This window comes from Mauremys mutica, chromosome 9 (genome assembly GCF_020497125.1).
Source record: "Mauremys mutica isolate MM-2020 ecotype Southern chromosome 9, ASM2049712v1, whole genome shotgun sequence".
NCBI classification, from domain to species: domain Eukaryota; kingdom Metazoa; phylum Chordata; order Testudines; family Geoemydidae; genus Mauremys; species Mauremys mutica.
The window spans coordinates 101,519,607-101,532,959 of NC_059080.1; the positions used below are offsets into that span (position 1 = coordinate 101,519,607).

Below are 13,353 nucleotides of genomic sequence, written 5' to 3' on the forward strand. Positions count from 1 at the left end.
CAGCTCTTGTTCCCATTAATGGATAATAACAGTTGTCGTGTTTCAAAATGACAGGCTGATGTATTGAGCAAAGCTAACTTACGGTATTCTCCTCCCAGTCAGTTTCATTTTTATACTCTAACTGCATATCATGCCATTTTGATTACATAATCCGAGGGAGCCAGGATATTGACCTTGTAAAGAATCTGACCCAATTGGTCCAAACCTGCCAGTTTCCCCTTATTTATACCATGATATTAATTTCTTCCAAAAAACAACATTGCAATTTAGGATGAAGTGCTGACTCTGGCTTAATTTTCTGGCTTCTGCAAGTTCTAGAAGAAAAGATTACAGTATGAAAAGTCTTATCGGGTTTTCTAGTCCATCTCTCAGCCCATGCTGAATTGTTCAGAACTGGGCACGTACTGGTCCACTACCATTGGGATATTTATTCCCCTAGCAAATCCAGCTATTGGAACAAAGTCCAGATATTTCCGTTCTTGATTTCAGAGCCCATTACTCAGTTACACCTCTTTGTAGCCCTTAAAAATAACTTCTCTCTCACACGTTTATGCTCTTTTGTAGACGTCTATCCCCTTCATTGTCACTTAGGCAAGAATGACATATTTAGTTCTTTCCTCATAACCTAGTCCCAGGACCCATCTGGTAACTTTTGAGGACCACCTGTGACCTCTCCCCAAATCGCCCATCTCTGTCTGTCTGGAGTTGAGTACACTGTTTATGTTGCAGCCTCAGTGATACTTCTTCCCCTCCGTATTGGAGCACGCGGTGGTGCTCTTGCACTGGTATATAGGTGCTTCAAAACAGCTTGGCCATTGCTTCAGTCAGTTCCGGCCATGCCTTATGCCTCGTGTACCAGGGATGTTACTGGGCAGTCAAGCAGTTCGACTGGAGTTCATGCACATTTGAAGAAGAATCTGCCGGAGAGGTCTCCCATTTCATCCCAAATATACACCTCTTCCGTGTATGCACAGAGGGCTTCTGTCTCCAAGGTTTTCACCGACACAAACCTCCTTTGAAAATATATTTCATATCTCTCTATTACACAGATACAGATAATATCACTGACCTGATTAGAAGTCACCGCGAACGAACTGTTCCCGTCTATTGTGCCAATAGAGAGTTAGGACTCAAATTACAAATGACCACGAAGGGTTTGGCAGGAACAAAAGCCCCAAGGGGCTTTATTTAATATCTGACAGCAGGTACTTTATGGACAGATTTACACTGAGCTTACTTGGCTGTGGCCTCTGGGTGACTGTAGGCTGAAGGGCCGTTTTGCCGGAGATAGCTTTGAATGCTGAGGTTTGCTGAGGTTGAATGTTGAGGTTTGGGATAGAGTCCTATCCCTGGTGCTGCCCTGATGAGACTTGAATCACTGGCCCAGTCAGGGAGCTGTAAGACTGTTTAATCTTCCTGTCCTCTCCCCTTCAGTGCCCGCTTGCCTTTCTGCGGTGGATATTGCTCCTAGCCCCTCTTTGCGGTGCACTGATGATGCCTTGAACAAAGAACAGAGTAGTAGAGTATACGCCGGGAGCTGCACGTGACGTCTGAAGTGTCATGCCCAGCCCGCTCCAGCGATGCGCTGAACTCCAGCCTGTGTCTGTCAGAGATGAGTACTCGGGTCCTTGTGAGACCACACCCCAGAATCTTCCGTATCGCTGCTTAAACAGGGGACCTCTCCTCTCCTCTCCTGGGAGGAATGAATTTTCTCCAAGTTTCCCTCACTCGTTCCATTAAATGAGCTCTAACGCTCCAGTCGACATCATGGAAGATAATGTGCATTGTCGCACAAGCTAAGATGTTCTCTCCAGCGACCTGGCCAAGTTTCACTAGGAGAAGGTAGATTCTCTCTGCTTAATAATTTCCCCTGCAGTTTTATATGGATGCAATATTCTTTGTTTTTGTCCTAAATCATTGTGTTAAAAACCTGCTGCATTTCTTAGACCAAAGTGATCCCCATGTGTATATACACACTGGAACTCTCCTGGGTGAAAATTGCTAAGATTTCACTTTTGAAAAGAACAGCAGTCACGCAAAGAATCTACTTGAAAGATCCTGCTGGTAATGTAATGTTACCCATTGCACCTAGTTTGTACCTACCCCGGATCAACTGAAGTTCTTCCTCCTCCTTGTTGTTTACCTCTCCAAACACTTATAGCAGGAGTTCTCAAACTGGGGGTTGGGACCCCTCAGGGGGTTGCGAGCTGACAACCTCCACCCCAAACCCCGCTTTGCCTCCAGCATTTATAATGGTGTTAAATATATAAAAAAGTGTGTTTAATTTATAAGTGGGGGGTCACACCCAGAGGCTTGCTATGTGAAAGGAGTCACCAGTAAAAATGTTTGAGAGCCACTGACTTATAGACATCTAGCTGTTGTCCCCTATAGCACATGCTTTGTCCTTCTTATTGAACCATGCTAGGCAGTGCATGGTTTCAAAGCTGCCTAAGGGATTTGGACACTTAGTTTCCATTAGTGTTAATTGGACCGTTAGTTGGCTTTGCAAACCTTAGCGACTTTGCAAACTTAGCGACTTTGCAACCTTAGCGACTTTGTTTGACTCCATAACTTCTGAGCCGCAGCGCACAGGTACCACAGTAATGCATTGAATAAAATTCTGTTGCTTAACTTCCCGACATTTTAAAATGTGGCTGGCTCTTTTTTTAAAATTTTCCTTTCTTGGTGATATGTAGCATTCAGACTAAAATAACAGTGAATTAACTGGGCAAAGAATTATTTTTTAATAAAAAAGAATAAATACAAAATTACAGGTTAAAAAGAAGCCTTTGATAAGCCCACTGTCTAGATTCGTGTTTCGCAACCTGTCTTTTTTTTTTTTTTTGTTAATTGTTTGGCACGTTCTCCATTTCCGCAGGCTGGGTAAATCCTGTGTGTGTTTAATCTCTAGCCTGCAGGCACATAAAACAGATTGCATAACTTTGTCTTCACATTTTAGAAAATCTGAAAATTTAAAACATTTGCAGCACCTCGACTGCAGTGGTGTCAGACTCCCGGGCAGTGGGATGGCCTTGAGTCACTTCCCCTGACTCCCCAGTTCTTCTGACTCTGGTTTTCTTGCATGTTGCCGTGAGTAACCTTTGAAACACATAATCCCCCGAATAGCAATCGCTAATCCCCTTGCTGCCACATGACCGGCCAGCTACCCGTATGTGTGCCAGGCTCTCCTGTACCGGCAGGATGTGGTGGCCAGCTGGCGTCGGTAACCTGTACATACCTGTTGCCTCCTTGTTTGAACAATTGGGAGCAGGTAGATGAGCTGTTGCTGTTAAAGACATTTTAAAGAAAACAACCACTTTGGGGCTTTTGCTTGCATTCCACTATAAGAAATTAAGAGAAGTCAGTGGGAGAATGCCAGCAATTTCTGTGGTTCAAGTGGTTAGGGAGGCAGTTCTGTGCTGCATAGATTCCGAGGCCGGAAGGAACTGTTGTGGTCATGTAGTGTGACCTGCATAACACGGGCTGGAGAACTGCCCTGAAATAACTCCTGTCAGAACTAGAGCATTTCTTTACATAAATAATAATAATAATAATAAAACAAGCTCTAAACATCCCTGTGCATCATGAAGGGAAAAGGCCTCCAGAGCTGAGTGTGTGAGCTGCTGATTTTCTTTACACATGGATTCAAATTGCCGGGCGGGGGCAAGGAGGAGGGGATTGGGGGTGTCTGTGGAAGTATTTCAGGTAGCAGAGAAGACTGGACACTAGCTTCAGGGAGAGAATCCAGCGAAAAAGGGTTTAGGCTCTGATCTGATGAAGCATTTAAGAACTTGCTTAAATCCATTGCTAATACATGGGTGCACATGTGCTTTGCTGAAGTCCCACTGAAGCCAAAGGGGCTTATGTGCTGGGGTGCTGAGCTGAACTGGGGCGTTACTGCGGCAGGTACGCCGACAGAAGGGAAACTGTGATCGTTTTATTTGTAGCTAACGCAGCTGGAGTCGGATGTGTTCTTCATACACATGTATCTTACTTTCAGGAGAGGGAGTTGTACTCTACTGATGAGAGCCACTGTCTTGGAGTCTCTGCTCGAGTTGTGTTCTGGGTTCTGTTCCAGGCTGTGCTGGTGACTCTCTCTCTCTTTGGGCTAGTCGCTTCAATTCTCTATGCCTGACCTCCCTACGTGGAAAAAGACACCATGCGTCTCTGCGGCGAGGGGTAGCTAGCGCTTTGAGATCCTCGGAGCGAGGTTGCCGTAGAGGGGCTACGTAGGGTCACGGTTAGCACGCCCCTGAGAGAAGTGCATATTGTATAAATAACATAAAATAAATACTTTGGGATGGGCCCCACTCGCACAGTTCAGACTGGGATCTGCTTTTCAAATATCCACCGAGTTGTAGGTGTGTTTACGTCCATGATTTCATGTCAGACCACTGGGGAGATAGGAAGCCCACTTGCAAAATGTGATGAGAGTTCAGATCCGCATGCTGGTCTGGTTTTCAAATGCTCCTGTGGCTCAGGGCTATTCTGATGCAGGATAGTTAGAATTGGGCCATCTCCATTTCTTTTGTCAGGTGCGGTGGCTGAGGGGTTGGGATGCTTGATTACAGTCCTGAAGGTTGTGGGTTCGAGGCTTGTTCGAGCTGTCACTGAAAGGCCAGGTCTGGCTCACGTAGCAGTATAATGGGTACCTGACCCATTGGGTGAGGGCGGTCAGAGGCGTTCGGACGGGATGCTGGCCACATGTACCGTTGGCCGTGAAACTGATGTACCTTAACCACGTCAGCCCAGTGAGCCATTGGCTCTGGGGAGCTTTGACTTGACACTTCTTGTGTGTAAAATGCGTGGAGAGTAAATGACTAGAGTGGATCCACAGCCTATGCACAGTAACAAACTGAATAGCCCCCTGTGCTCGGGGCTTTACAGCTCACGTCGTTCTGCGTCCGTGGCTCTCTGCCCTCCTCCTCCAGCTGCAAATATGGACTGATGTTTCTCTTGTCCCCGTTCCCATCTAGTACTCGACCGAGCTGAAGAAGCTGTATTGCCAGATCGCCAAGACATGCCCCATCCAGGTCAAAGTGATGACCCCGCCGCCACAGGGCGTCATTATCCGCGCCATGCCCGTCTACAAGAAGGCCGAGCATGTCACTGAGGTGGTCAAACGCTGCCCGAACCACGAGCTGAGCCGGGAGTTCAACGAAGGTAAGGCGAGCGCCACGCGCCGGGCCAGCACCTGCCCTCAGCCACACCCCCCGTGCGCGGGCGTCGCCGGGGTCGTGTGGATACGGCGCGGCCTGGTGGGATTCTAGGCCCAATGTTAGAGGGAAGGTTTGCTGAGTAACAAACCCGGGAGGGCCTGATGACCCTCCCTCCTTTCTGTGCAGTTCAGGGGTGGCCCTGGAGCCTCATGCGTCTCTTCAGAGGTCAATATGCGGCTCCTTGCATAGGCGCCGACTCCGGGGCTGGAGCTTACAGATGCCAACTTTCCAGTGTGCCGGGGGGGGGTGGGGGGGTGCTCACTGCTCAACCCCTGCCTCTGCCACAGGCCCTGCCCCCACTCCGCCCCTGAGCCCGCCGTGCCCTCGCTCCTCCCCCTTCCCCACAGAGCCTCCCGCGCATGCGAACAGCTGATTGCGGCAGGCAGGAGGCGCCAGCCGGCGGGTGGGAGGCGCTGGAGGGCAGGAGGTTGGGGTGGGGGGGCTGCTGACATATTACTGTGGCTCTTTGGCAATGTACACTGGTAAATTCTGGCTCCTTCTCAGGCTCAGGTTGGCCGCCCCTGGTGTAGTTGGAGGCCTCCCAGTAATGTGGCGGTGCAGCCCTGGGGAGGCAGGGCTAAAATAAACTCCAAGGCTGCTGCCCAGGCGGGGTCAGCCTCTGACCCTGCACCAGGCTGGTGCAGACACCCTCCCCAGACGTGCTCCGGTTCCAAGAGGCAGCTGTTCTACGCAGGAATGATCTCCCGTGCTACTGGGAAAGGGATCTGGTAACAGGATGCAATATCATCTTGAGTCTTTAATCCATGGCTCAGAGATGCAGGGATGTTTGTCTCTAGGAGGGTAACACCAAGGGCCAGCTTCGAGCTGCAGACCGTCCGCCTATTCATTTAGCATTATCTGATCAGGATTAATTAATTAACAATCCGTTGTTTCTTAATTTATTACTTATTCCCGCTATTACTACTTTGCTAGCCGTCGTTTTAAAGATGTCCCAGGTTTTTAACTTTTCCAAACTTAACAGCCGCGTTGTCTCTTACCCAAGTTCATGTGGGTTCGAAAAGCATCTGGTTATGGGCCCAGATGTGTTGTTTATCTAGCACCCTAGCTGTGCACGGCAGCGGACAGATCCTGCCTTGGGGAGGTTACAATCCCCTAAACTACTAGACAAGGCAGTGCAGTGAGCCAGGACTCTAGTGTGGCCAGGGGGCTAGGCCCTGGAAGAAGGGAGCTAAGAGTACCGCCCAATGGGGGAGCATGCCTTTCAAAGACTGCTGTGGATATCATTTGTATCCCTTTCTTTTCTTTTCGCTTGTACCTTGTCTCGCCGTCAGGGCAGGAGTGGCAGGAGGCAGCCGTGTTATGTAGGGTATTGATTGGAAAGCGAGTAAAAGGAGTGGGGATTTGAAGGATTCCAGTTGCTTTGTGCACAGGCTTTTCAAGGCCAGGCATGGGATGAAAATCTTCATGGAGTGGCTTTCTGGAACAGGGCCCAGATGTGGAGCCCTCAAGGGCATGGCAATGCTTCCTCTCGAGCTAGGGTGACCAGATGTCCCGATTTTTGTCTCTTTTTCGTATATAGACTCCTATTACCCCCCACCCCTTGTCCCGATTTTTTCACATTTGCTGTCTGGTCACCCTATCTCGAGCGCCAGAGGAGGATGGTCCAGTGGTTAGTACGCGAGCCTGGGGCTCAGAATACGCAGGTTCAAGTCGCTGCTCCGCTACATACTCCCTGCATGACCCGCTTCTGTGCGGTGCGGTGAGAGTAATAATCACATCGGTGGCCATGGGAGCCAGCTGAGTAAGGAAGATAGCATGTCCTAGGCCTGTGGAAGATCACGCTCCCCTGGGCTTGAGCTTTCTTCACAGGAAAGCTTTCCTTCTGCCTCCTCCCTCCGTCTGCAGGGCAGATCGCCCCTCCCAGCCACTTGATTCGGGTGGAAGGAAACAGCCATGCTCAGTACGTGGAAGACCCCATCACCGGAAGGCAGAGTGTACTTGTACCCTATGAACCACCGCAGGTAAGTGTGAGATCGCTGCTTTCCCTTGCCCTCTCTAACAAAGCCTGCCCCTGGCGGAAGGGAGGAGATTTCTGAAAAGCTCTTGGCTTTAGTTAAAGGAGAATTTAACTCTTTCTTCAGCCCGCTCCTGTCCTCCTCCTCCTCCTCCTCATAGAGGGGTTTGAAGCAGGACCCCCGCCAGGCTCTGAACTTCCCCACGCTCTGAGAGAGCCGAAATCCAGACCCAACCCTTGAGGTTTGCGGCCCGTCTTTGATAAGATGTGATAAAAGTGTAGCTAGCGGGGGAAAGAGGAATACGCAGCTCCTTCCATCTGCAGTCACCCCTGCATCACGGCTTTTCTGTGTCGTCCAGGTCGGCACAGAGTTCACAACGGTGTTGTACAACTTCATGTGCAACAGCAGCTGTGTTGGTGGGATGAACCGCCGCCCGATCCTCATCATCGTAACCCTGGAAACAAGAGAGTGAGTAGCACGCAGCTCTGGAGGGTGGAGTGGGAGAGCATTGCCCTATGTTTGCCAGACGACATTACTTCCCTGCTCCCATCCTGGTCAGGAGGGTTTTGTAGACTTCCTAAAAATGGGGTGGGGAATGGAGAATTATTTTCACCCCTATTTTTACAAGTCAGGGTGATCCAGTGGTCAGGGCATCAGGTTGAGCCTCAGGAGAGCTGGTGTTTATTTCCAGCACGGACTTTGCATTACTCACTGTGAGACCTTGATGTGTCATGTAGCCCCTCTGGGTCCATTTCCCCATCTCTTAAATGGGTCTGGTGACCCTTGCCCACCTTTGCGAGCTGCTTTGAGATCTACAGAGGTAAAGCCCTGTCTGCCGTGCAGCTTGGTGGAGGCAGTTGAAATAATTCCGCTTGTGTCTAGTTCTGAGATGCTCAAAGGTGGAAATTCCCGGTGGCTGCGTTGTGAACACAAGCAGCCGTTTGGCAACTGCAGTACTATTGCAGGGATTCACAGAACAAGCTGAGATGCAGTGATCAGCGGGTGGATCCATTTGTGTGATTAGCACAAAGCAGGTAGCTGTTAGCCAGTCTCTCCTTCAGATGTGGGGCATTCTGGTTGTGATCCAGGCAGGGAGTGGGAAAGTTTGCCCCTTGTGTTGAGTTTCAACGTGCGAACGCATTGCTGGTCACCGCTGGGCTTGAATTAACGCCTCCCCGCTTTCTCCTCGCTCTAGTGGACAGGTCCTAGGCCGCCGGTGTTTTGAAGCCCGTATTTGCGCATGTCCGGGGAGGGACCGCAAAGCGGACGAGGACAGCATTAGAAAGCAGCAAGTCTCCGACAGCACAAAGAACGGCGACGGTACGAAGCGCCGTAAGTAGCTGGCCCGGCTGGGTGGCTCGCAGCCTAAGCTGTCGGGGTGTGGGGAGCACCCCAGCTTCGGTACCAGAGCCGCCAAGATTGGAGAAGACTGAGCTGGAGGATGTGTGGTGGAAGAGCAATCACCGCTCTCTTAGAAAAGGCTCTTTGGAGGGTTTCTGCTTGAGCAGTGAATTAAACCCACTCAACATTAATTGCTCTCACACAAATTGCCGCTTTGGTGCGGTGAGTGGGCCTGCGTTTCTGTCACCGGTAGCAGGCAGATTCCCTCGCAGCACTGAAATCCTGTCTCTTGCGAATAGTGTTACAGAGATCCTAAATATGGGACATGGTCGGAGGGTTGCTCTGCTGCCCTTCCACTGAAGGGGAACTGGACTCAAGACTCCGGTTAAGCCCAGACATTGACCCAATCAAACAGCCCAGGTTTCCTGCATACTCAGTGTTTCCACTTAGCCAGGCTCCCGAATTTAGCTTGGAACAACAAGCTGTAGGGATTTACCTCATCAATAGCTTCTACTTCTTTGCCACTCAACCCATTCTCTTAAAGAGTTGATTCACTGGGAGCTAGGCAGCCCCGAGATGCTTAGATTCGTTACATTGTCTGGAAAGACCCGCTTGTTGTCCTGAGTGCAGTTCGTTGTGGATTTTCTGTTTGCCCAACACTCTCTTGTTGACTCATTTCCCATTTGTCAAGGCCATTTATACACTCTCAAAGATATGAGAGTCAGCGCCGTACTTTCATAGCCACAAACAGATGCCTCAAGTCACATTCACGCCCTGGCAGGTGCTTTTCAAACCTATGGGTCCTGAGCACAGAGACCTCATTGAAAACCCAGTGGCAGTAGACATGCCGAATTCTAATTGTGGGGTTTGCCTTGCAGCGTTTCGGCAGAGTACGCATGGGATACAGATGACATCTATCAAAAAACGTCGCTCTCCAGATGATGAGCTCCTGTACTTACCGGTAAGCTTTGTACTGGTTTTGGTTTTTGCCCATGTTCCTCTAATTCCTTGGGCATCAGCTAAATGAATTGAGGTAAATCAGCTGCTTATTTGGTTCTAAGTAAAATAACTACATCCATGATGCACAATTATCAACAGATTATTGGCTTTAGGGTGAGCAATAGCTTGAATTGTTTAAGAATGGCTTGGACGAAGCACCCAAGAATGTACAAAGGGAACGGTCTGCAATGGCGGGTGGGTGGACTGGATGGCCCAATAGATCTTTCTCCCCTCTCATTTCTGAGTTTATGAAATTCAAGTTTCCTCCAGCAATAATGGACTGGACCCTTTTCTTTCTCTCCAAGATGGATGGGTTTTGGCTTTTAGGAGCATTATCAGCACTGCAGAGAAAATGATCAAAATGAAATATGCTGTAATAAACACACGGCAGGAATAGAAGAGCAAAAAATGTCTGTAATTGCCAATTGACTGGTTTTCTCAGCGAGTAATGTTGCCCCTGGCACTCAGAGCACAGTTCACTTAAAGGAAGAGATGGACCCAAACTGGTCCCTCAGATCCAAGCACCCCTATTCTTGGGGCGTGTGATATTTAAATCCAGGCCTATCGAAATCTTATCTCAAGAGAATGTAACGTAGGATTTTCTCTAGCATCTACCGCTGCGTTATTGCAGAGTGCTAAACAGCTGGGTCTGAATTTTCCCGGTATATTCATATGGAACCAAATGAAAGGCTTCGATCTAAACAGCCCCCCGATGTCGAGTGTTCGTAATCCAGATCTGGATTGTGAAGCTTCAGTCTATCTCCTCTGAAAGGCTGGCACGGCAGTTATACCCACTGAATATAACATGGAACGGCAGGTTTATACCCAGCATCTACAGCATGTGTAGCCAGTGTATTTGCATCCTGCTCTGCTGTGGTTTGTTTGGTTTTAGCAGAAGCTCGTGGAGGTGGCTGGAAGTCCTACCCTGTGGCTTTGTAACTTTAGATCCAAGCCCTGTAAGTGATGCCTTATCCCCACTGTTCAGGTACGGGGACGGGAGACGTATGAAATGCTGCTAAAGATCAAAGAATCCTTGGAGCTCATGCAGTACCTCCCGCAGCACACGATTGAGACGTACAGACAGCAGCAGCAGCAGCAGCAGCAGCACTTGCTCCAGAAGCAGTGAGTATGCTAACCAACTGTTTGCTAGAGGGAGAGGAGGAGAGAGGGTTTCCCGGTTGTCCCCACACACTCAGCCATTGATGTGGTGGTTAAGAAATGCCCGAATATAATCCTGCCTGATAGTAAGGCCTAGAGCAGAGTGACTCGTTGGCCAGATGCAGCAGGAGTAATCAGTCATCGCTAGGGATGGACTCAAAACAAATCCCTGGGTCCAAAAGTTTAGAGGAGCTGAGAGCCAGATCCCAACTCCGCAGCTGTCTCGGAGCTCAGTAATAGGGCAACCGAACCCTCCCTCCCTCCCTCCCTCCCATTCGGTCCAGTCCCTGGTTATCACAGACGGTTTGCCTTTGACCTTACGAGACGCATGGCGAAGAACGGAATGCTTGCTTCTTAACTGGAATGCCCAGGCTGTGGATCGAGAGTCTTGAAGTACTTTTTGTCCAGCCACTTGCATTAACCTGCCTGCAGACAGAAACGTACTGAGCACTGACGACTGAGCTAAGCGATACGGGGTGTGGGACATACTCTGTGGCGAAGTAAAATACTCCACAGCAGCAACTCACCCCCCCTTGGAATCTATCTATGAGCGCTGTTCCAAGAGCATAATGAGCCGGGATTGTAAAGAACATTTAGACCGGGCAGTTGTGCCTTCAATAAATTACTTTGATGTCCCTGACGGACAGAAGCTATTCCTTAGTGGGAAATTAAAAGGGTAGGTTAAAAATTGCAGAAGTAAAAAAGGGAGGGGCAGAAGCACAGTGTCCGTGGGGTGTTTAAGGCCACATTTAGTACATGCATCAGGCCCCTCGTTTAAGGATAACAACACATTCACGAGCATTAATTTTGCCACTACTTCTCTAACTTCAGAGAGAGACGCTGTCATGCTCCCCAGTTTGCAGCTGGGGAAAACTGAGCCATCGCGAAGACTCTGGCTTGCCCACAGTCGTACTGACTCTGTGACACAGCTGAGGATAGAGCCCGGGTCTTGGGATTTGCACAGCTTGCTTGAGAACAGTCAGCAGAAAGCAGCAGTGTGTATTGTACGCACCCACCCTTGCAGTAGCCTTCGTTCCTGCTGGTGTACGTTCACCCAGAAGCTGTGGGTGTCACGTAACACTGTGACTAGGGGCAGCATGAGACCGACGTACCTTGTAAGTCCCACTTGAGCCCATAGATACCTCGGCCTTGTCTTGGGGCTTATGTGGTGCCTCGGCCTTGTGCGCGCTCTCTGCACAGTGGCACATTTCACCCCGTGTGTAGATGCACTCTGAGTGCCAGCCATAGTGTTAGAGGGACGTTAGCCAGGGCTTGGGCTGAAATGGATGGAGCACATTGGTCACTTGTGGGGCTTTCCTATCGACTTGGTGAGATTCCCATTACGTTTCAGGAGTCTGCACTGCGAGTTTGTCTGCGTCATAAAGGCTAGCTATAGACACAGCCTGCTTGCACCCAGAGATACCTTTGGGGCTTTAAAGATACCCCGGATACAGCCATTTCTATATAAAAATGGTTTTGTAAGCAGAAGAGGATTGACGTAAATGACACCCTTCCTCTCAATGCCGACGGTGTTGCTTTGCCATAATTACTGTTTTTGCTCTTTCCGTATCAATGGGATGGGTTCCTGGCGGGCAAAGTTGGTATTTTTACCTTTAGAAACTGTCTCTGTGTGTGTGAGTCCATCCACTTAATTTAATGAAACTTCTTTCCGCACGTCTCCTGGCGCTGCTCCAGTCGTGTGTTCATTTCTCTGCTGCCAAGTGTGCCCAGATACTGTGGAGAAAGATTAAGAGCTTTTAAGAATGGAGGCGGAAAGTTACCCTTGAGCATTTGCACAATACTAACACAGTAATAGCTGAGCTCTCCTACAAGGTGGCCTTAGTCCGTACTGAAAAGTGCATTAAAAATATCAACTTTTTAGGCTTGGTTGGCTTTCTGGCTGGAGTACTTCGGCAAACCAGCAGTACAGCGGGTCATTCCAGCACAAACAAGCAAGAATCAGAGACCTTTAGGGATAAAGAACCAACCTATGGGTTGGTGTCTGCTACCACCCGCCCACGGCTTGTGGGTAAAGGAGTTTCCAAGGTCTCAGCAAAGGGGTAACGAAGAGAGGAAATTCCGGAGACGCTGACTCAATGACATGGTCTCTTCTATGAAGTAAGGTCAAAATGAGCGAATGCTGCTAATCTGGTAGGAGAGGTTTAGTCACTGCTTGTTTATCGGGACAAGATAAATGGTGACTCATTTGTAAGGCTGTTTTTAAAGAAAAGGAAAATACTTCTGTGTATAAGGCTACACGTTCTAAAAATGTGTGCTGGAGTTGCATGCACAGTTAGGAGATTCGAAGTTACAAATTACACCTGCAGTAACCCATGTGGATTGTGTGTCTGACTGGTCCCACGGGGGCTTTGTGCAGCCACTGGGGCTTGCCTGCATCTCATTGCCTTGGTGTGCTGCCTGTAGCTGTGTATTCCCCAGATGTAGCTGTGTGCGCGTGGCTGTGCTCTGCAATCGAGTTCTAAGCAAGGAGAAACTGATTTCTTTCAAATGATCTTTTAGAACCATAGTTAAGAGCTGAACCTCTCCCCTCCCCCCTTCACATTAAAAGTTTCATCTTAATCTTTAAAGGGGTGTGGTTGAGGATTGGAAAAAGCAAAAGGGAAAACTACAACAGCAATATAGTAATTGTTCAAAAATCA

The 13,353-nt window shown here is 49.1% G+C and overlaps 1 protein-coding gene across 10 annotated transcripts in view; it reads left to right on the forward strand.

Moving 5' to 3' along the window:
* Positions 1-13,353, forward strand: part of TP63 (tumor protein p63) — a 202,791-nt gene that overhangs the window by 173,884 nt on the left and 15,554 nt on the right. For 9 of the 10 annotated variants that reach the window (XM_045031032.1, XM_045031035.1, XM_045031033.1 and 6 more), the window contains 6 exons: positions 4,977-5,163; positions 7,086-7,201; positions 7,554-7,663; positions 8,391-8,527; positions 9,415-9,497; positions 10,521-10,657. In XM_045031032.1, coding sequence (XP_044886967.1) covers positions 4,977-5,163; positions 7,086-7,201; positions 7,554-7,663; positions 8,391-8,527; positions 9,415-9,497; positions 10,521-10,657 — 770 coding nt within the window. The remainder of the gene's footprint in view (positions 1-4,976; positions 5,164-7,085; positions 7,202-7,553; positions 7,664-8,390; positions 8,528-9,414; positions 9,498-10,520; positions 10,658-13,353) is intronic. The other variant, XM_045031034.1, reaches the window with a different exon arrangement.